General features: G+C 37.6%; 2 protein-coding genes across 7 annotated transcripts; one reads left to right on the top strand and one right to left on the bottom strand.

Moving 5' to 3' along the window:
• Nucleotides 1–624: 624 nt before the first annotated feature.
• On the bottom strand, nucleotides 625–10,608 carry Amt (Ammonium transporter). Of its 2 annotated transcripts, XM_043425333.1 has the most exons (11): nucleotides 10,467–10,608; nucleotides 8,780–9,065; nucleotides 8,254–8,411; nucleotides 8,031–8,142; nucleotides 5,921–6,126; nucleotides 5,708–5,839; nucleotides 5,494–5,589; nucleotides 5,331–5,419; nucleotides 5,165–5,254; nucleotides 1,120–1,207; nucleotides 625–1,032 (listed from the first exon to the last, which is right to left on the bottom strand). In XM_043425333.1, the coding sequence occupies exons 1-11, from the start codon at nucleotides 10,606–10,608 to the stop codon at nucleotides 860–862; spliced, it is 1,572 nt and encodes a 523-aa protein (XP_043281268.1). In that variant the 3' UTR covers nucleotides 625–859. The 2 variants fall into 2 exon arrangements, with proteins under 2 accessions (XP_043281268.1, XP_043281267.1); XM_043425332.1 differs by having other exon boundaries at nucleotides 5,708–6,126; nucleotides 8,031–8,411; nucleotides 10,467–10,565.
• Nucleotides 10,609–13,105: 2,497 nt separating this feature from the next.
• Nucleotides 13,106–21,848, top strand: Mvl (Malvolio). 5 transcript variants are annotated; one of them, XR_006261726.1, is made up of 15 exons: nucleotides 13,106–13,489; nucleotides 14,626–14,846; nucleotides 14,978–15,100; nucleotides 15,459–15,685; nucleotides 15,952–16,090; nucleotides 16,284–16,439; nucleotides 16,528–16,686; nucleotides 16,798–16,848; nucleotides 17,055–17,437; nucleotides 18,038–18,254; nucleotides 18,364–18,434; nucleotides 20,304–20,567; nucleotides 20,891–20,973; nucleotides 21,161–21,224; nucleotides 21,515–21,848. XR_006261726.1 is itself a non-coding variant. In XM_043425334.1 (12 exons), exons 2-12 carry the CDS (start codon nucleotides 14,643–14,645, stop codon nucleotides 21,603–21,605), a joined length of 1,821 nt encoding a protein of 606 aa, XP_043281269.1. In that variant the 5' UTR covers nucleotides 13,106–13,489; nucleotides 14,626–14,642; the 3' UTR covers nucleotides 21,606–21,848. The 5 variants fall into 5 exon arrangements, 1 of the variants encoding a protein (XP_043281269.1); XR_006261725.1 differs by lacking the exon at nucleotides 20,891–20,973; XR_006261727.1 differs by lacking the exon at nucleotides 21,161–21,224.
• The last annotated feature ends 246 nt before the right edge of the window (nucleotides 21,849–22,094 follow it).

The raw sequence follows: 22,094 nt of genomic DNA, 5'->3' as shown, positions 1-22,094 counted from the left end.
CAACCTCGATTTTTGCGCTTATGGATTCTTGAGCCGTGTGAGCTCGCGGTACGTGGAGCTGCATAAGCCTGAGAAATAATCTCGACTGTGAAGCTCAAAGGACCTTGGAATTTCCGGTCATATCTTTAGTGCTCGAGTTCAATTGTTGTATAACGAGGAATGAAAAATATTCTTACTTTTTTCTGTTCACTCATCGTTTGTTAGGTAGCTCATGCACGAAACGATTTTATCAAGAAAGTCTTGAATTTACACAGAGTTTAAAAGCCCAGTCGACTGACACGCGTATCAAATTTTAAAGGCTTCGTATTATTGGTTATTGAGATAAACGTGTTTAAATATGAAGTAAAATACACACGGTTAAAGGAACTATGCGTAAAAAATCGTTTATCTTTTCATATAACGAACGAACGCTTATTACGAAGTTTGGGAAAAATGTACACAATAACAATGAAGTATATAACGAAGGTCTGGGAAAAAATTTGAGACGATTGTCTTACTAGTAATAAAGAAGATTTATTACGTTAAAGATTGAACGAAATTGGTAAAGAGCACTCGCAACCTCACATTTGCTTATTTCGGCATTTTATTTCTTCCTGGCTTGGCCCATTCCTGTAATGGCCTTCTGTCTTTTTATTAATACTTTTTTCTCGATCCGTTTCGACGATTGTAATTTCATTCGCTAAAAAATGAGCTGAGAAAGTTTATTAACAATTTTGAATTAATAACTCTGAGTTTAATTTAAAGTGTTGTAAAAATCGACCGAATTTAGACACCCATAAAATACGGTCCTACGGACGTGCTAGCTTAAAACCCGAAATATCGTTTGAGCGTGACGATTGCGAGATCCGATCAACGCTGTTTAATCGATCCAAGCCAATCGCGAGTAAGTTTGATCTCGAGACGTGGTGGACTCTTCCAGTTTCCTGACTTTCGTGTCACTGGAAAGTTTCCTTTTGGCCTGTCGACTCATCATTTTTGCGAGGTTTTGCATCTTCTTCGTTCGATTGAATTTCGTAATGTAGGAATCGTGACCTGAAAGACGAACGAACTCATCTCAACTCGCTCAACTCTCCCTCTTCAACCTTCCAAAAGCCCCATTCTGTGCTCGCAATAACTTGCCAGGATTTATTCCCACTGCCATCACTCCCTGAAGTATACCTTCCCTCGAAAATGGCCGAAGCGCCGACATTGCTCTGCTCACACCAACCTGCGTAGCCAAACTCAATTAATTCGTTCAAAAAATCGTGAGGTTGCCACCCAATTTTACTAATCACCACCCCCAAAGGATCAACGAGCTCTAAAAAGAGAAGGAAAAGTCCCAAATGGGACTCGAGAATCGAATCGATAAACGAGACTCGAATCGAGTCCCAAATCGAACCTTTTTCACCCCATTAAGGTAACTCTTGTACTGCATGCTAGTCAAATGAGTGCTAAATTTTAAAAACGCTTTTAGACCAAGTTTAACGTACCGATTAAATGTATTGTTGGTGGATTTGTATTACAGCATATCTTATTAAGATGTAAAAATATTGAAAACGCTAGTTTTGCAAAAGCATCAACTGATAAATGCAAATTTCCACGCTGACATATTTTCACTGGTATTTTTCAAAGAATTATCTGCGTTTTTTCATCGATTTTATTGCAACGAGTCTCATTTCGTTCGTCAACCGGTCCTCTATCAATCCACCATGTAGTTGTTTTTTTAACTTAATCGTTTCACTGTTGCAGCTAATTGTTCATTAAGTGAAAAAACTTTATCATTCATAATTTCTGAAGGAATGAGTTCAAAGGAAAATCTGCTTGGTGAATTCGTAGAGGATCAATTGAGGAACAAAATGAGACTTGGTGCAATAAAATCGGTTAAAAAATGCAGATGATTCTTTGAAAAATAGCTGTGAAAATGTGTCATCATGGAAATTTGCATCCATCAGTTGATAGTTTTGCAAAGCTATCATTTTAAATATTTTTTCACGTTAATAAAATATACTTGAATACATATCTACTGGCAATAAGTTTAATCGGTACGTTGAACTTGGTCTAAAAGCGTTTTTAAAATTTAGCACTCATTTGACTAGCATGCAATACAGGAGTTACCTTAAGGGCGGGGTAACGTCTATTCGGTCGAAAATAAGGCCCAATTTTAAGAGTTTTTTAAGACGCTACGCGTAATAGCAAATCAATTTTATTGATTGGATCTTCACATTACAATGTATGAATAATATTTCCTGAATTTTAAAAACCCGAACATCAATAATCAACTCGATGACAGCAAATCTTGAGAAGAGGCACTTGAGAAAAAAGTTGTCCATCGGTGAACAGTGTGAATCGAAATCCATGTCACGTTCGGAGGGGCGTGAAGAAAAGACTCGACTTTTCCATGCAGGTATTATACGCAGTGCGTTTGTATATAGATATACTCGTTTGAGTATCGTTGGCGCACGCTAAGAGACCTCGAGAAGTCTTGCTTTTGTCAATAGTTGCGATTGAGGAAAGGTATTAACCCTTAGTGTGCATCTGGGGTCAGGTTGACCCCAAAATTTTTTTCTCACATGAATAGCATTTACAGATGAGCATCTCATAAGTAAAACCCCCAATATTAAGAAATCGTTGTCCCCTCTCTAAAAGTAGGGAGCATAGCCAACTTCATACTCCAAAAAAAATAGACTTTTTGGAACGGTTGCAAAGTGGACTATTTTTCCCTTAAAGCATGGACCCTTGTCTGTAAAACTCTGTAAGGATTTTTTTCAAAACTCAAAACACAATTTTTTACGAGAGATTTAACCGAAAAAGTGCTTTTTACGCGCACCATCAACTTTGAGCACGTTTTTCAACAAGAAAAAAGATTTTTTTGGAAATCCGACTTTGCAGCCTTAAAGTTGGATCAATTCACTGCAATAAGTGACTAAACCTTTTATTCCGAAAAGCGCATAGTTACCGAAATATTCGATGTCAAAAATGACCTGGGCTCAAAGTGACCTCATGTGCACGAAATGTCTCGCTATGAAGGTGTGCACACAAAATAGATTTTTAGTAAAATACAATCGTATATGTTCTGGATATAACGTAAGTTACAATAAGTGATACAATTTGGTATGATTCGTGGTACGCTACAGGAGAGGTGTCTTCGAACTCGTCGATGCGCGGTCGTTATTGGATTTTGTGATCGATCGTAAATATTCCAAGTCAAAAGCTCGAGGTGATTGGAAAATATTGAAAGTCTCGTATCAGAGTGAAATACCTTAACACCTTCGTTGCCGGAGTTGATTCGCTCTCTTTTACTGCGAAGGCCTGGAATTCGTCCAGAGGTTAAGTACAATAAGACGGCTAACCGAATGACAACCGAACTACTGCGAACAGTATAAACGCGACTCTAGGTACGAAACGGTACGCAAGTTGTGCCGGAAATCGTGGCCTTTTTGTAGGGCCAGATTTGGGTGGGGATCAAATGTTGAAGTGACTAAAATTTCGAACAGCTAAAATCTCGAGTTTATAAACTTCGAATGATAATATGGAGACGGATAGATTCGACTAGAGCTTTGAATGCCGAAAATAAATAAAGCAAAAACTGCAAGGTTCGAAGCACGTTTACATCGAAAATAGAATGTAACAATCGCCCATAGGACGATGACTAAAATATCGATTTTTCGAAAATTCGAGTATCACTCTTTCGATTCATAAATTACTACAGCCAGCGATACTGTGAAAATTCACAATTTTGAAAATATAATAACGAAAGGCCAAATATTACTGAGGTTGAAATACTGAAACACCAAAAAGTCGAACAGTCAAAATAGCGAAACGTTGGAAAGTCGATCGATAAAAATAAAGAAATGTAGCGGAGCTCCAAACATACGCGTCTCACTCACTCGCTTACTCAGACCGGTGATCTCCAATTTGAAACATCGCCATTTTGACTTTCGCCTTTTCGAGCTATCGCTATTCTGCATATCCAAGTTTTATAGGCTCGAAAAATTCACTTTAGATTTTTTGCTACTCTATATTCTGGTCTGTCTGTAAAACAATTACTCTCCATTTTGAATTGGAAAATATGAACTTTTGACATTCGGATGGTCTGTTAAAATTGCATTCGATATGAAAACTATTGAAATATATATTTTCGGGTAAACACGAATTCAAAGAAGGAATTTTTGATTAAACGCGCAATCTGCTGAATATAGTCGATCGGGAATAAGAATTTCGAATTATTTATTTTTCTCCAAACTGCATATGACAACTTTAAAAATTTCGAAATATCGACCGTTCTACAATTCAGTTATTCGACATATTGAGCCCCACCCCCAGATTTGGGTCAAATAGATGGAGTTGTTTTCGTTACTTCGGCCACAAGTGTTCAGGGTTCTATTTTTCGGGCCTTATAAGGAGAAAACATCGGATGGGAGTTTCGTAAAAACCAGAACACTTGCGTACATAATATACGTCAGGGCACGTGTCTTCGCGGTGATGAGATGTTGATGGGTTATTTTCGATGTGATACGCGCACTTAGTTCGAGATCGTTTTAGTTAAATTGCAAAAATAAATAAAATAATAAAAATTTAACGTCGGTTGTGACGTCTACTCGAGCGATCCTTTCGAAATTTGCCATCGTATTTCCTTTCACAATTGACCAGGTATCTGCGAGAGGATTTTTTTCTCGATTTTTTGCATTTTTTGTGACACTTGCAAGTGAAAAGACTGATTTTCGCCCCAAAAAGTGAGCCTATTTGTTATCGTGAGATTAATAATTATGAAAAATTGTAAAAAGCTCTCGCAGATACCTCGTCAATTGTGTGAGGAAGTACCGCGAGGATTTACTCTGTTCACCGGTGGACAACTTTTTTCCAAAGCGCCTCTGCTGCCATCGAGTCAATAACCGGTATTCGAGTTTCAAAAATTCAGGAAATCTTGTTCATACATCGTACAAATAAAATAGATTTGTATTATCTGTAGCGTCTAGAAAAACAGTTAAAATTTGTTTCACCGAATTGCCGTTGCCCTTGAGATCGGACATGAGATCACAAGTCCCAAAAGTAAAGTTTTTCGATGGGAAAAAGTCCCTTTCGGGGCTTGATTCGCATCCGGCTTGACCAGTCCAGTCCCAAGGCTCGTAGCGCGGTCGAAACATTTCCCAGGGGCTGGTTGATCCCGCAGGAATATCGTTCGTACCTGCGTGTGTCGAATTCTGTGCTCGGTCAGATCGGCACCGAGCAATTCGTCGTGAGACTCCATTCTTATCGGTATTACTTTGTTGACGAGCTGTGGCCAATAAAAAGTCCTAGATTCGCATACTTCTTCAACAATAAAAAGTCGCTCGAGTGTCGAAGTATTTTACCCAGAGTAAAATCATCGAGGAAACAAAGCTCCAGGACACCAGACAGAGGGCCGTGAGGGCTTGAACGCCGAGCAATTGCCAGCCTCCGCCTGAAAAAAGGCAGTGGGAGTTGAACTCTTTCGCTAGCTTTGCCACCACACTCGATACCAGGAGGGTTCGGCACCTTTGAACAAGCCGCTCCGTCCACTCGTCGTGTTCAGAGGGTACGGATTATCGGCAAAAAAACCGATCGCGAGGACTCCCCAAATTCCACTGGCGCCTCCATTTTTTAGGAGGAAAATCATTCATTAGAATCCGGGCGATTCGATCCTCCGGATTTTCCCGAGTCTCTGCATTTTCCGAGAAACAATTTTCCAAATAGTTAATCACAACTTTACCGTGCGTTGCCGAGGCTCCGACGGGGTCGTCGATATAGGCTCTGTCGAGCGCCGGCATAACGAAGCAAGTTATGAAGCCGCCGATCATCCCAACGAGCATCGCTTCCCAAGCGCGGAACAGGAAGCAACCCCCTCGATTTAAAAAACGAGCAAAAATCCATTTATTCATAAGCTGCTGATTTGACGCTCCGCGCGCAAATGAGCACATCTCACCCGTGATGGCGACCAGTGCACCCAGAATCCCGTTTATCTGACTCAGAATATCTATGCCGTTTGGGTTCGTGAGAGAAAACCCAAGCCCGACCAAGCCACCGCCCATGCTTCCCATCATCGTCGAAACTGCAGCTCGGGCAGCGTATTGCCAACGTTCGCCACTGATGCCGTAAGTACTGCCGCTGTTGAACGCCAGCCAGCCCCACCTCATTTCGTTTCACACACGGAGAGACTTTTATACCAAAAATTACTATGTTTTTTATAGTTACGTCGGACCACATCGATATTATAATAATAATCGCTACAGAGTGTGTCAAATAATGCAAAAATTTGGAGAACCATTATACGACAGTCCATAGTAAATAATAAATAATGCTGCAAATTGAAATTTGAAAATTGCTTCCTCAAGATGGTCAAGACGCACGGTGCTCAAAGCTTACTCCACGAGGTGCTATATTTTGCATTTTGGCTTCCTCGGAGAGGAAGCTTCGAGCATCGTGCATCTTGACCATCTTGAGGAAGCAATTTTCAAATTTCAATTTGCAGCATTTTTTTGTATACAAGGAAATAATGTATTTTCTCTACCTTCTTTTACGAACGTTAATTTATCTCTTTGTTTCAATCCATTTAAAAAAACTGAATGACGAGCCATCAGAAAAAAACAGTTTGCAACTTTCAATTTTCATCGTTTTTCTATGTACACTGAAATTAAATAATTCCGACAATTTTGCTCGAAAGTATAGAGGAAGTACAGACTTATACACGATATCTTACAAAATTTCCAAAAATTCTAGCGGTTAGACGATTTTTTGAAAAACTCGTATTTTCGGAAAATTCAAAAAATCATAAAATTTAAACCGCTCAATCGATGTTCCCCAAATTCAATACCAACCTTCCTATTATAATAGTCTATTTATAAAAAAAAAAATTATTAACAAATCTCCAAATTTTCGAAAGTTAGTAGAGCGTCGACACCATTTTTATGAAAACTTCAAAACGTCGTCAGATTCGCATTTTTTTTACAAATTCTGACAAAATTATCAGAGAATGAAAAGCTTGTATAGATTAACATCTGTGCAAAACGGTCGCCCCCCACACACACACACACACACACGCGCACACACACACACACACACACACACACACACACACACACACACACACACACACACACACACACACACACACACACACACACACACCCGGACATTTTTTCTAGATATGATTTTTCGATGTTTTGGGACATTTTGAGGACATTGACATTGAAAACTGGAAAAAAAAAAATGTTTCATCGTCACAAAGTTTCCTCTATGAGGAAGCAAAATAAAGACGAAGCGAATTTTTATTAAAAACATAGTAAATAATGAAATGATTTGATGAAAATTTAGGAGATACCGTAGCAATAGTTTCTCAGTGGCATACGAAAAGTTGCATACTTTCGTATTTTCCTTTTTACCGTACTGAATATTCTCAACAACACAGCAAAATTCATGCGCCCACGAATCGTTGGCGAGTATAAAGATGAAAATTAACTAGTGGCACATGGTAAAATTTCAAGGAATCGCTTCGCGTTCATAAGCGGACTTTGTAAAGTAAATCTTTGTCGAAAAGAAAATTGACTTATTTTCAGACGGTACGACGCAACGATACAAACATTTTCGACATTTCACCAATTTGTCCAGTCCGATTCGCCAATTTTTAAAATTTCACCAAAGACAGGAGTGACATATTTGAGAGAACTCCTTTCGGCATCAAAATCACTGTGCACTTTGGTGAAATGTAATAGAATGACGATATACAACAGCGCTGCCACAAAGCATGGCAAATTTTTCTATCTATTCATCCGAAATGTCCGCATAAAATATAAAAGCCTCTCCGTGCAGTCGAATGGGAGCGGAAAATTAGCCCGGCAGAAAACAGCCGAAAACCCAGGAGCGGAAACGTGCTCCAAGCTTTATCGGGATTCTCGCTAGGCCGTAACTTTGCCAGCTGTCAAGCGAGTGCACGGAGAAACTAAAAACCCCCTTGGAAGCATTTTCGATGCATCTAAAGACTCTCGTCAGAACCGATCCCAGTTGAAAGTGGAGCTAGAACGAGCTCATCGATTTACCATAAAACGAACAGTCCCATTATGGCGTTGACCGGACAGCCGAGGGGAAGAGGCTCGAAGCCCTTGTCGTATCTCCCCAGCCTCGGTCCGAGCATAATTGCACACGCCAAAGCTGATTTATCACAAAAACAGACGATTAGGTTTGGGAGCGACGTGACCGAATTTACGGAGGCTGCTATTCCGCCAAATTTTCCTTCCTCCGCGAATGTCACTCGCTTTTCACCTGAAACTCCCCCGACGAGGTGGACGGTTCCCGAGCCCGCGATGTCCACGGCTCCAAGACGGTTCAGGAAACCGTGATCCCCCCAAACCCATCCGGCTGGCACGCAGTACACAATCGTATTCAGGAAGGAAAATAAGCAATAAGCTCGGAAGTTGCATCTGTTGGAGTGCGAGGAAGAGAATCGACTCAGTTGATTTCATTGCTCGGGGAACGCGTTGTTTTCGTATATGCATTCGAGAGGTGAGAAAATTGAAATAAATTTGCGTAAATAAAGAAAAATGTAAAACAAAGTAATCATTGCTTTTCGGAAAAGATTTTTCGGGCTTCCAATTTGGATGAAAGACAAAAAATCCGTTGAAAAACTTGCGACGCCGTCCCGTTCGCGGGACGGAATTTGGGCCTTTTTTGTGTACGATTGTAAAAATGGTGTGAAAAAGTTTCTCTACGAAATTCGGAACGCGCAGGCTCGAAAAGTCTTTTCTGCTTTTTGGTTTCGTTGTTTTTTTTTTGTGAGTACGAAAAGTACCTTTCCGCCATCGCGCCACTGACGATTGTTGTCGAAGTGGTAGCAAAACTCAATTGAAACAGGAAGGCCGCGCACGCAGGCCCCATCAGCTTTTCGTCGATCGGAGGGTCTATGAAAAAACCACTAGTTCCTATGAACCAATTGGTGGGCTTGCCCCAACCGAAACTCACTCCGAAACCGAAAGCCCAGTAAGTCAAACCGCCGAGAACGATGTCTACGACGTTTTTCATCATTATGTTAACCTCGTTCTTGAGCGACACGCAGCCTGACTCCAGCATACCAAAACCTATCGAATATCAAAGTGGGCGGTGAGAGTGCGCTCGTAAATGTCACTTTTTTTTTCAATATAAACTTTCAACTGGATTCCAATGAAAATAATTGATTTTCAATATTAAAACTACTTGAAATTGAATTCAATTTTTCGAGTCGTTCGCAGGCGAATTTTCATTCAATCGAATTTGAATATTAATTTAATTGAAATTCGATTGAAGTTTAATTTCAATTGGATTGTAATATAAATTTGATTTTTACTTGATTTTCATTTAACTTTCAATCGAGTTTAATCTCGATTCGAATTAATGGAACTAAATGTCGTTGAACTAAAAGTGATGCATTTTTCTGGGCCATAAGCGCGAGGAAAGCAAGCGTGCAGATGAAAAGATAAGATCGCGGTCGCTCGTGTTTCATTTGGGCCGTGCACTCAACATTTAACTTCAATTTTCTCGTTCCGTGATCAACGAAATTTTTAGCCCAGCTCAGGACAAACAAACCGTGACTAGTTGACAACGAGACGAACTTTTGTCAAAACCTTTGATCTTAAGAGTGAAAACGAAAACTTAGGCGCAACATTATCTCAACTTCGCATCGTCCTCGCAATAAACAACAACGCCAACAGCCTTCGGGACAAACCCAGCGGCACGAGTCAGAGGAAATGTTTTCTCGGTCGAAAATAATAAAAAAAAAACCAATTCGCGCATGTTTATTTCTTCTCATTATTTTTCGACCATTTTCCATGGTGTGCAACCATGGAATTAGATTGCATTAGATTGCAACCGTTAGATACATTGACGGGGTAAAATGCGGAAATTTTTCGGCGCATATCGCGACATCGTTCGGTCAGTTGGTCAACAATTATCGTCCAGTCGAATGTGCACTTGATAGTAAGTTATCGCGGTATTATTCCGGGAACGGGATAAGTTCGTGACGATCAGCAAAATCACATTTTCACCGTTTTTCTCTCTCGCTATCGAGCAAGGTCGTGTTTCTTTCCTCGTGCTGCTCCTTCTTTTGTTTGAATTTACATTCAGGCCAAGAGGGACTGAATCGAGAATAAAATGCGATAAAAAATGGCCCGCTTCGACAATAACCTAACCTCCAAATTTGCTTTTTATTTTGGTATACGTTAAGTTTAAAATTTCACTCGGCCAAGCTGAGTTTCATCGAGATCAAATTCTCTCCGTTCTCGAACTTTTTTTAACAAGAAAATCTGACACTCCGAGGTCACGCAGGAATTCAGAAACAATTACAAACAAACGCGAATCGAAGTGTACGCGCGTGGCATTATTTCTTTTCGCCGCGAACATCGAGTGCGCTCGTGTCACGAATAATATTGGACACTTGATTAATTTTTATGATAACAGAGAGCGCCCGTTATACGCGCGAGGACGCATTCGCAGAAAATTCTCACCGGTTTGCATGGTGAAGATGATAAACGAACTCGTGACAATCCAGTTGCTGTCTTCTTTGTTCAAATTGTAAATAGGGTTCAAGTAAACGGCCGAGTCGTTCGTCACATTTGCCTCGATGACAGCAGAACTTTGATTTTCCATAATTTATTATTGTATTTTGAGAGTGCTGATGGTGAAAATCTGCACAACTATGTTCGAGTGAGGTTAGAAAAGGAATTTGTGTGAAAATAAATCTCAAAGAAGAATCTTTCGTTCGACTAATCGATCGAACCCTTCGTGAGTCTTGTTTAGACTCACGTCAAAATACTGAAATATTGAGGCGTGTCCGACATCTACAGGTCGAAGGTCAAACCGAGCTTCTTAGTCACTGACGGAATTATTTATTTTTCGGTCTTCCGTTCTCTCCATTGGACACGGAAAAGTTAATAGATAATCAGCTTTCCATGCGAGCATTTCAAAACCGAAACTAACTCTGCAAGGGTTCACGTTTACGGTGACAAAAACGTTATTCGAAATCGAAAATTCGATTTTTTTTTTTAACGTACCGAGACGTACAAATGGGCCGAAGGAATTATCAGGGTCCGAGAACAAACGAATTATCTCGACGATTCCGATTGCACAGAATCGAAGTCTCGATCGCATTTGTGACTCTCGTCAACGATTAGATACGGATGGAACGTGAGCGGAATCATGGGATAGTTTATTTTCAGATTTTTAGGGTTAGCATACCCGGAGAAAGCGTCGTCGTTTTTGCTTAAAACTTTCTCTCGCAGTGGAATGTGTGAGAAGGCGAAAAAGAATCCACCCCTTTCCTGTGGGGGTTCGAAAGAATTCGGTTTCCTTAATTTCGGTATTTTTTGGTCATGAATTTGACTAAACGTGCCAAAAATTTCGATCGCACTGCAGAACGAAATAAATTTGCATCGAGGTTACAATAATACACTTAACAGCGATCGCGACTGCGTTGAATTATGGAATTATGTTGACCAAGATATTCGCACGCATGTGTACGATGAGGCATCGATAATCGGAAAAAATTTCAAGACCGCAGTCGTGAGAACACAATAATTTCAATGACCGAAAATAAAAGCTTATCTGAACGCGCCTCGTTGCACGTAACTTGATAAATCCGATATAAAAAATCGAACCGCGTCGAGGCTGTTAATCTCCCGATTGGAATCGTAATCACTTTCGCAGTCAATACGTTTTTAAATTTCACGAAGGTTTTTCAAGTAGAAACGAAAATGTGAGGTTAGAACGCGTGGGCGTTGAAATAACCGTTAAAAAAATTTGTACCTTTTATTGCTTTGCGAAATATTCCAGTCGGATATGATTCCCTTATTTCCTCGTCACATGATTCTCCAATCTCTCTCCCCAGTAGCGATCGACCGTGCGTGACAAAAACTATCGATGAAGCCATCGACAAAACAGCGGTTTCCTGTAAGGAGTGTTCTAAGAAATTTTTGTTTGCAGTTTTTCCTCACAACAGAGAAGAGTGTACGAAAAGAAAGCATTTTCCCAGCACAAAAAAACATGGACGATTTTAAATGTTCATTTTTTTCCATATCTTGTCATAAAACATGATTTACGACGAAGAAAAACAACGTATTGACATTTACCTACATGTTGATTGATTAAAGAGTTATCAGCGTTTGAAAATTCGACCGACAACTCCTTTCAATTAGGCATTCAAAGATAAACAATATTCGACGCAATACGAAAAAATGGTTGGAGGCGATTTCGAACGGAAATAAATATTATGGAATAAATTGACGTAGTGACTGTACTACGTGAGTTTTGTTTTCACCGAATGGCATTTTCATCTCGACCATCATATGCAAAAATGTATATGCATAGCTGTCTTTACTCATCTTCCTTTTTCCTTATCTGTCATCATATATTACGCCGGTGGTTCCCCCTTGTTTATTTCATGTCGATGCGCACAAAATGTACACGTGTTTTGATTACTATGCAACGTAGAGGTGACTCACTTTTTTTGACGCGACACATTTTATTCGTTTGCATGGATATGAAAATTGAAAAAAAAAGGAATAACTGCCGACGACAACTTGATTGGTTTCTCAAAAAAAAAATGTATCCGTTGTAACTCATTTTACGCTAAACTTATAATATTCGTATATGTTACAAAGCACACATGCATTACCTTGGCATAATAATGTTTTTTCAAAACAAAAGAAACTTCATTGCTTTTTGTCCTTCTATATGCTCGAGGAGAATAATTTTCGATTTTCATTTCGTTCGAAATGTATGAATAATTTGAGAAAAAGAATTTACAATATTTTTATCATCATAGTGTACGTGCAGGTAAGTGGAACTAATGCATAAAACCGTTGATAATACGCTTGACACCATTGCCCTTGTTATTATTACCGAGATTATAGACTTCCTCAATTTTTCTATTTTTTTCATTCAGAGATGTAACTGGAAAGAGAGTAGCTTTGGAAGCAGTGATTCCATCTAACCAAAAACTTCTAAGATATTATCATTTTTTCATGAGCCAAGCGCTTTGAAAAAAAATATAGATACGAAGCGATCGGGTTAATTTCGAAGGAGTGGGGGTAACTGACGCGACAGAGTCACAGAATGTGGCTGCGAGGCAATGTATCGTTGACCGGGTATTCAGAATTCAGTCGTGACGATTCTCTCCGTCGAATAACGTGTTTCGTGGAGCGATTCGTTCGATATAATATAAATCATCAAATGATTTCGTTCGATTTTTAGTTTAAATACGTTAAAACACTTTGTACATAGTTTCACTTGAATAAAACAATGAGATGGAAAAAGAAAACGTTTTGCTGGCATAATTAATCAACAATTAGAACGAAACGTGCCTTGAATCACAAATCACTAGTGCTTCCCTTCGTTGTTTCGTAACTTTTGTGCTCTTGTAGTAAAATTTTCTTTTGTTGTTCCTAACATGCGCGCGTGTGAATGATATTGTTTTTTCGAATTTCTTATTAATTCTCTTCACGTTTTTTTATATTTCTTTGGGAAACGATTGGTGAGTTTTGAAGTAAAAATATACAATGGCTAATAGGTTTTTCCCAACATCTGCTGACTTTTATCACTTATATATGAATAGCTCTGAAAGATTTTTTTTCCATTTCGTTATCTATCGATCTACATGGAACCATTGTTTTTTTTTTTTCATGTTCTTATTTTCTTCAAAATACAGCTAGAACGTTCCATTTTGAAAAAAAAAATCTGACAATGTTCGGGACTGTGAGAGTTTTTGGAGAAATAATTTGATTTCAAATTATTTGAATTCAAATCAATATATGAATCAAAGTTTTCACGAAATCAACGTTGATTTTTCGAAACTTGATTCTAACCTAAAAACCAAGTTATCATGTGGTTTTCTGAAATGTTCGAAACTTGTTCGATCCAAGATTCGATATAATAAATGACTTGAAATTTTTTTTATCGATAACCGTGTTCTCCAAATGAGATCATTCCGATGGGGATTTTTATTTCTCTTTGAAGAGCTTGTAAAATACATTCCTAATGCAATTGTGCAATAAAAGCTGACTAGTCAAGGCTCATATCCTTTAAAAAGTAATTGCACAGTGAATCATCGTTAGCAGTTCATTAGGGATAAAAGAAAATGAAATAGCATAATTGCGAGTATTTTTTCGTACTCTTGCATCATTGGCGTATTTAGACCTGTTTTTTTTTTCGCGACTCAATATATTTCGAATTTACGCGTTCGATATATTTTTCCTTCATTCGAAATCATATTACTGTTCAAACACTTTCACAAGATGAACAATAGGTCAAAATAAATCAGACTGTTATCAGTTATATCGCTCTTTCTGAAAAATTATTTGGCACAGTTTTGTATCTAGTTTGATTACTTCATCGTTAATCATTTACTGATTCTTAATATCACAACAAACACTTTTATATTCTATATTTTCTGTGTAGAAACGTAGAAAAAAAAAAAATTCATTTGTCTAGAAACTTTTTCAACTTCGTGGAAAAGGTTTAATGGTTCTAAGTAATTCATATTTTGTATAAAATAGTAATATTAAAAATATTGTATAAAATAGATCTCTTTTAGGAGGGTTTGAATAAAAGAATATTTGTCTAACTAAGGAATGATGACAACTCTCTGACACATGAAATTGTCTTGCATAGAACTGACGTGAGTTGTTATGGCAAGCAGTGGTGATGGATCGAACGGTGAAACATCCGGAGGTGTTGCTAAGTCACCAGACAACTCGAGTGTACCGCATAGCCGGATGCAAGAGATGCAAACTCAGAGCACGGAGAAACTCACAGAATCATCATCATTATCTCCAAACAATAATCAAACTTATTTTGCTGAGGAAAAAATCCATATACCAGAAATAGAAGGTGTAAGTCTAATGGAAATTGCATAATAATTGCCTTTCTTATATACATTGGTTGAATTGAAATGATTTTCAAATATTTTCCTGTGCAGGGGATAAGAAAATCCAATAATGTCATTTGATTGATATGTTCACAGACTGCATTCAGTTTTCGAAAGCTATGGGCGTTCACCGGTCCAGGTTTCTTAATGTCCATAGCTTATCTCGATCCTGGTAACATAGAGTCTGACCTGCAATCTGGATCCATTGCTCAATACAAGGTGAAACATTTTCTTCTTCATGTTCTGATTTTTCCTGATAATTACCCACTATTTTTACTTATCATTTCAAACTATTATTTAATATCTTTTAGAGATCTACGAATTGTCATAAAGCGAACGGAAGTGATCAATCAAACAACTTTATCTGTATAAAGAGCCAATCAAAATATTTTCGTGATAGTATTATCGGATCTCCGTAATCTCGGAGATTGCAATTATTTTGCTGTCCACAGAATAGTTTATTCAATTTAGAAACGATGCATGAAATTTAAAGCATAAAGAAAAATACTGTGAAATTAACAGTATGACATAAAAAATTGTAAAATATTTTCAAAATTCTGGATTTTTTGTTTTGCAGTTGTTATGGGTGTTACTGAGCGCGACTGTGTTGGGCCTGGTGATGCAAAGGCTGAGTGCACGTTTGGGTGTCGTAAGTGGACTTCATTTGGCCGAAATGTGTTATCGTCAGTACAAAGCAGTTCCACGAATTTTGTTATGGATTATGATAGAAATCGCGATTATAGGAAGCGACATGCAAGAGGTCATAGGCACTGCAACTGCGATTTATCTTTTATCGAATCGTGTGTAAGTAACGGGATCAAATACAGCTAATAAGATAAGAGTCAGACGAGACTGCGAGTTTTCACCACACAAATCAAACTTTTGTCGAAATATTAACATGTTCCTTTTTCACGATATCAACACGTTCAACGATTTCTTCTTATCATAACGATTTTTCAATCACATATAAAAATTAGAAAATGTCCATTATGTGTCCATTCATTATACCAATTTTATATATTATTATCACTGTTATCATCATTTCCGATATGAATTGATTTTTCTTACAGAGTTCCTCTGTGGGGAGGCGTTCTTATAACGATAATCGATACATTTACGTTTTTATTCCTTGACAAATATGGCTTACGAAAACTCGAATTTTTTTTCGGTTTTCTCATCACCGTTATGGCTGTGACGTTTGGATTCGAGGTAATTATTTGGTGGCATGGTAATATCATTTGTCAAAACGTAACTGAATAAATCGATTCTTCGGTTGAAATTCCACTTATTTCATGCATTCGAGTATTGATTTGAAAAAATATTAAGCACGAAAGAAACTCTCTAATTTTGAGAAGATTTGTTCTATGTTGATTAATTGAAATGAATTTGTTGCTAATTACAGTACGTTAAGTCGGCGCCACCGCAGCTGGATGTAATAAAAGGAATGTTTGTGCCTATGTGCGAAAATTGCGACAGAGCCGTACTGCTCCAGGCAGTTGGTGTTATCGGCGCTGTCATAATGCCCCATAATTTGTATCTCCACAGTGCTCTTGTAAAGGTAAATTTAACATGGATCTTCGGTACGGAATGGAATTTTCTCCTTCGGAAAAAATGTATGAAATTTTCCTCTTGGTGTGTGATTACAGTCGAGGGACATCGATCGAAGGAATCCGGTGAAGGTCAAAGAAGCTAACAAATATTACTTCATCGAGGCTTCGTTCGCTCTTTTCGTCTCTTTTGTTATAAACGTATTCGTCGTCGCTGTTTTCGCACACGGTTTGTTCGATAAAACCGACAGCGATGTGGTGAGCTTCTCGCTAGTTATGCAGATCTCTCGAGCCGTCACTCCGGCTCAACATCTCATAATTCAAATAATTTTCGAAATTCTGGCTAAAATTTGAATTTTTTGTTCGCAGCTTCAAGTTTGCATCGATTCGAACAACTCTTTGGGCATGGAGACGTTCACGGTAATTTTCTTTATAATCAAGATAATTGCAATAGCAGTGGAAAAATTCGAAAATTCAAATCTTCGTTCGATAATTACTCGAATAAACGGGGTTTCGAGGACGAGAGTCTTTGGGGGTCGTGCAACGTTCGTTTAAAATGAATTTCAATAATGTTTCACCTCTAAGTTTCCTCTGGCGATGTTACAAAATGATAATATTTGTTTCAGAACGGAACTGAGCGTTTCCAAGCCGATTTGTACAAAGGTGGAATTTTCTTAGGTTGTCAATTCGGAGTTGCGGCGATGTTTATATGGGCAGTTGGAATTTTAGCTGCAGGACAATCGTCAACGATGACGGGAACTTACGCTGGTCAATTTGCGATGGAAGGATTTTTAAATCTGCAATGGGTCCGTTGGAGACGAGTTTTGTTCACTCGAACAATCGCAATCGTTCCAACGTTTCTCGTTGCTATTCTTGCCGACATGGAGCATCTCAGTGGAATGAACGACATTCTTAACGCCGTTATGAGCCTTCAATTGCCATTCGCTACTCTTCCGGTTATCGCCTTTACGAGTAGCGTTCACATAATGGGCGATTTTAAAAACGGGTTGTAAGTATTTCATTAAACACTGTTTCAATGAGTTATAATTTTCATCGCTCTGTTTTACATAGAAAATCATTTGTATTATACACGGTTTCATACATTTTTTTTATTCCACATATACACACCGACTGGCCACAACAACGAAAAAATATTAAAACACACAAAACTCACACATTATTCGCAAAAGACGAGCACTCTCTTCGTAGTATGATATCGACTTACTAATGAGAACTTTCAAGTCTTCAGTTTGGACAGTTTCCTTGAGATTGGACAGTTTACTTGAGATTTTTCAGGGTAAGAAACGATTGGACCTCAATTTGAAAAGCTTCGTCATCGGAGACTGAAATTTTTGTAGGAACTTTGCATTCTATTTTCATGCTGTTTGAAAATTTTTTGGTTATCATCCATTTGAATTATGAACATTTTCACAAAATACAATAAAAATTGCAAAAAGGATGAAACACGTAATTGCAACTTCGTACAACCTCATATCAGTGTTTCAACAACTAGACCAATGACACAAACTACACACTTATTCAACAAATTTAATCTTCAATCTGTTTAAAGAAATGAATCGAATCATTAAAAACTTATTAACTTTCACAGCTTTACAAACCTTATATCGACGGCACTGTCTGTGATTGTGATAACGATAAACATTTACTTCGTGATTGACACAATAAACGAGAATGGAGTTGGAAGTGATAATTGGGGAGTACTTTTAGCCATAGCGATTTACGCATTATTGTATCTCGCCTTTTGTCTATACCTCTCGATACACATGGCGATTTCAATGGGAGCAACTTCGCTAACCAACAACAGGGTTTGTCCATTCTTTTATATTATAAAGAAAAAATTAAAAGAAAAATCGAACAAAGAACTTTATCAGATTTCTGTGGCCATAATTTGTTCATGTTTTGTTTTTTTTTCAGTTTATCGCGAAATACATCGGTGGTCCAGTATCTACGAATTTCAGTCTCACAAACCCTGCCGCTTATTCGAGGTAAGGAAATGAGTGGGTGATTAAACGCCATAAAAAGATGTTTTTCAGTGTCGAGTGATCAAATTTTCCTATTTTTTTCCCACTCAACTCTACAAACTTATTTTTCTGTCATTAGTATATTCAGTGCTTCCGAGCTTAGCAAACGTACCAAAGAATATTTCTTCTGTTCCTATGGATTTTCAATTATAATCCAAATAATTGACAATAATCATATAAAATATGAAGACGCTTGATGCGTCTTGACTTTAATCCAGTTTTTTACTGCTACTGGGAGTGCACCGGTTTGCCTATATGCCATTTTTAGTGTGAAAGCTGTCGCTGTTATTTTTTTTTGTTATTCTATCTCGCACTTCCGGTGGTTGGACTGCTCACTCCTTTAACTATGGAAAATGAAACAAAATATCAGGATGCATAATTCAGAAGTTAATATTTGGGGTTATTACTGAAAGAACGTTGTTTCGTATCAAGTAATCAACGAAAGCTTCCCACGAATTAAGTGCTTTTCCATTTACATGTATTTTTTTCACCCCGATTCCATGTCGTCTCTTAACCCCAATATCCTGAGCTTCCTAACCTCACAATGAATATTGACATGGAACCAATTGTATGAACAATTCATTTCAGTAGCTTCGGATGCATAATACTCGTTTTAAAAACTTTTTAATAATCATTTGGCAATCTAGAAATTAAGATGATACTCATTGATTTGTACAATTTTGTTCTCGAATTTGCGGTTTCGTAACTTTTTTTTTTTTGATAAAACATCGAATTTTATTTACGACGTGTAAACAACAATCAGCAAAATGGTATCACGACAATAAAACTTCGAGTCCGATTGGAAGTGACGTTGAAAATTTCTGCAGAATGCATTCAATGGATACCTCGGATTTACTTCATAATTCCAAATTTGTTTCTCCGCCTGCATAACCTCAAAAATAGGTCGTTCGCGCCGGTTGATCATCGAACTATTTTTACTGTGTACAGAAAATTGGAAAATCGAAATAATAACTTTTTTCTTACTATATTGTCATAAGCACGGATGAGCCATGTTTGGGGATTTGCAGTTAACAAGAATCAACATTTCTAGGAATTTTTATAATAAATTATTGAAGCCTAAATTAATTCAACGAAAAATAGGGTAAAAAAAAATTTTCGAAATAAAGTGACACTAAAAATTCATAAATCATTTCCTGCTGTGTTGAATCAATAAAACTGTAATAAATTGAAAAATATGAAAAAAAAATACCGTTCCGGTGTCACGCACAAAGAATTATATTGTACAAACGATTGTCAAAATCAATTAAAACAAAGAAATTTGGCGTTAAATTCGCTTTATAATTCTTAGCGTTCACAAATCATAATTTATGTACTATCCATGTCATCATAGTAAGTGAATAATCATTTCCGGAAAATTCCACGTGAGCCCAAATAAAATTTAACTTTATTACTTCAACCCATGTCCTGCAACTGCCAAAATATTTCCTACAATTGCACGTGCCGTACTAATTCTTGAAAAATATATTGGCGATGGGAAAAAGGCGAATCAATATTTTTTGACACACACCGAGCGCACGCTTTCGAGAATATAAAATCTTCTCGTTGCATATTGCATGACTTGAGTAGCGATATTTATAGCACACCGAACCTTCGACGAGAGTTTTTTACGAGCATTGATTATCGATGACTAAATTGAACGTCAAAATCGATATTGATCCAAATTTCCTAGATCCCGATAACCTTAAAAAATGTTAGGACACAAAGAAAATATTGCTGCTCTAATCGTTTTTATCATTTTTTTTATCGTTAAGATCTTCGATCGACCTGATGATCAAGACGAGAAATATTTTTGTTCTCTTGTCTCGTTCCCAGTTTCGAAAACAGCTCGGAAACATCTTTAGACTCGTAGAGGAACGATATTTACCATAACCTCGAGCCTTGCTGTGCCTACTCTGTCGTTTTCCATACGTCTCATCACCATTCTTTGTTCTACAAGATAACAGAAAGTACGAAAAAAAAACAAAAACAAAAAATCAAGCAAACGAAATACGAAACAAAATCATTCCATCGGAACCCGCAATGTGCTTGTGCGCCAAACATGTACCGTGTCGTCGGCATGTCAGTCATTATTGTATGGTATGTATACACAATTTATGTGCACCAGTCTCAAAGCGATGCTATTTCGTATCCATTACGATACACATCTGCAGTGGAAATTTTTGTAGCAAATCATGTTTCGAATCTTGAAAAAATGAATAATTGATCCCCGCAGCAAAATTGCTTGCGCTAACCTCAAAAAAGTGATCCGGAAGGTCCAAAAGTTGATTTTTCTGCTTTTCAATTGGGTCTGGCAGTCCCAAAATAAGTGAAAAGAAACAATCTAAGCAGTGATTTTTGACATCGAAACTGCGAATGTCCACCATTTTATTGTTGTACCGACTTTTGATGTGCATTTACAGTAGCAACCGGATACAGGAACAAATTTCCAGCGCAAAGAAATTGAAATGTCGAGTAACATCACAAAAACTTCCACTGTTTCAAGGTTAATTTTTTCACTGTTTCCACTCGCGTTCAGTTTGTTCTTTCACGTTGTGATTCTCGTTCGCTTTTATTGGTAATTTTCACGTTTCCATTGATGATTTATACTCTTTGATTGATTAATCGTACTTCCGTTGCATGCACAATGCCTCTACTAATTCTACTTACCTGTCAAAACGATGAAACAAAAGTATGGCGTTACGACCAAGAAATCAGACGCTTGAAATACGATCTAGTCATTTCAGTACGTTGAAGGTAAGAATTTCATCCGTTAACAAGTTTGTTTTCGCTGTTTCACGAATAACTGTTTTCTAATTTTCTTTTGAAATCCATTGAAACTTCTGCTTCATTTTTAACGCTTGATTTTGCACGCTGCACACTCAGTGACATGATTTACTAACCAATCGAATACAGCCGTGTGTGGTGCAAAACAACAATGATTAACCCAACTTTGCGGTGTCATTTTTCTGTAACAGCTGATTCGTAGATTTCTCAGTCGTTTTATTTTCCCCATGATAATGAAAACTTTTATACTATTTTTTTAGTAACTCTACCGAAGAAGCTTCCAGAATAAATCCAGCCTTCTCGATCCAGGAGAATGTGGGCGGAATATTTAGAACGTTACCCGAATTTTGAAAAATCTGTTTTCGCGATTTGGCTCAAAGAGTACGACAAGAATCACACTAATCACATATCGAACATTTCATAAGAAAAAATAAAGGACGTGAACGATAATAATCATAGAATTTTTGACACTTGATATTCGAAAGAGGAAGCAACGTTGCGACACACCGTGTAAATAGACATGCAAATATTTTTTTAATTCATGAAATTGTGATAATTGATGAAATAAAAAAACAAATTGTTACATACTAAAAAGTTTTTCATTTTCGTGTACTTAACCCTTACTAGTCACACCTCAAGTTTCTGGCGTAATAGTCACACGGGGTCCAAAGTACCCCACTCACTGGGGGACGATAAATTATTGAAAAACTGTAAAAAAAAATAAAATAAAAATACTGCAATGTATTTTGAACCTTTAAGAAACGACCATAACGATTTTATTCTATTCGTATTATTTTTAATATTAAAAAAAAATGTCAAAAAAAAGAATGCAGGAAAAAT

The sequence above is a fragment of the Venturia canescens genome, chromosome 7 (assembly GCF_019457755.1).
Source record: "Venturia canescens isolate UGA chromosome 7, ASM1945775v1, whole genome shotgun sequence".
Classification (NCBI taxonomy): domain Eukaryota; kingdom Metazoa; phylum Arthropoda; class Insecta; order Hymenoptera; family Ichneumonidae; genus Venturia; species Venturia canescens.
This window is presented reverse-complemented; position numbering and strand designations above follow the sequence as displayed.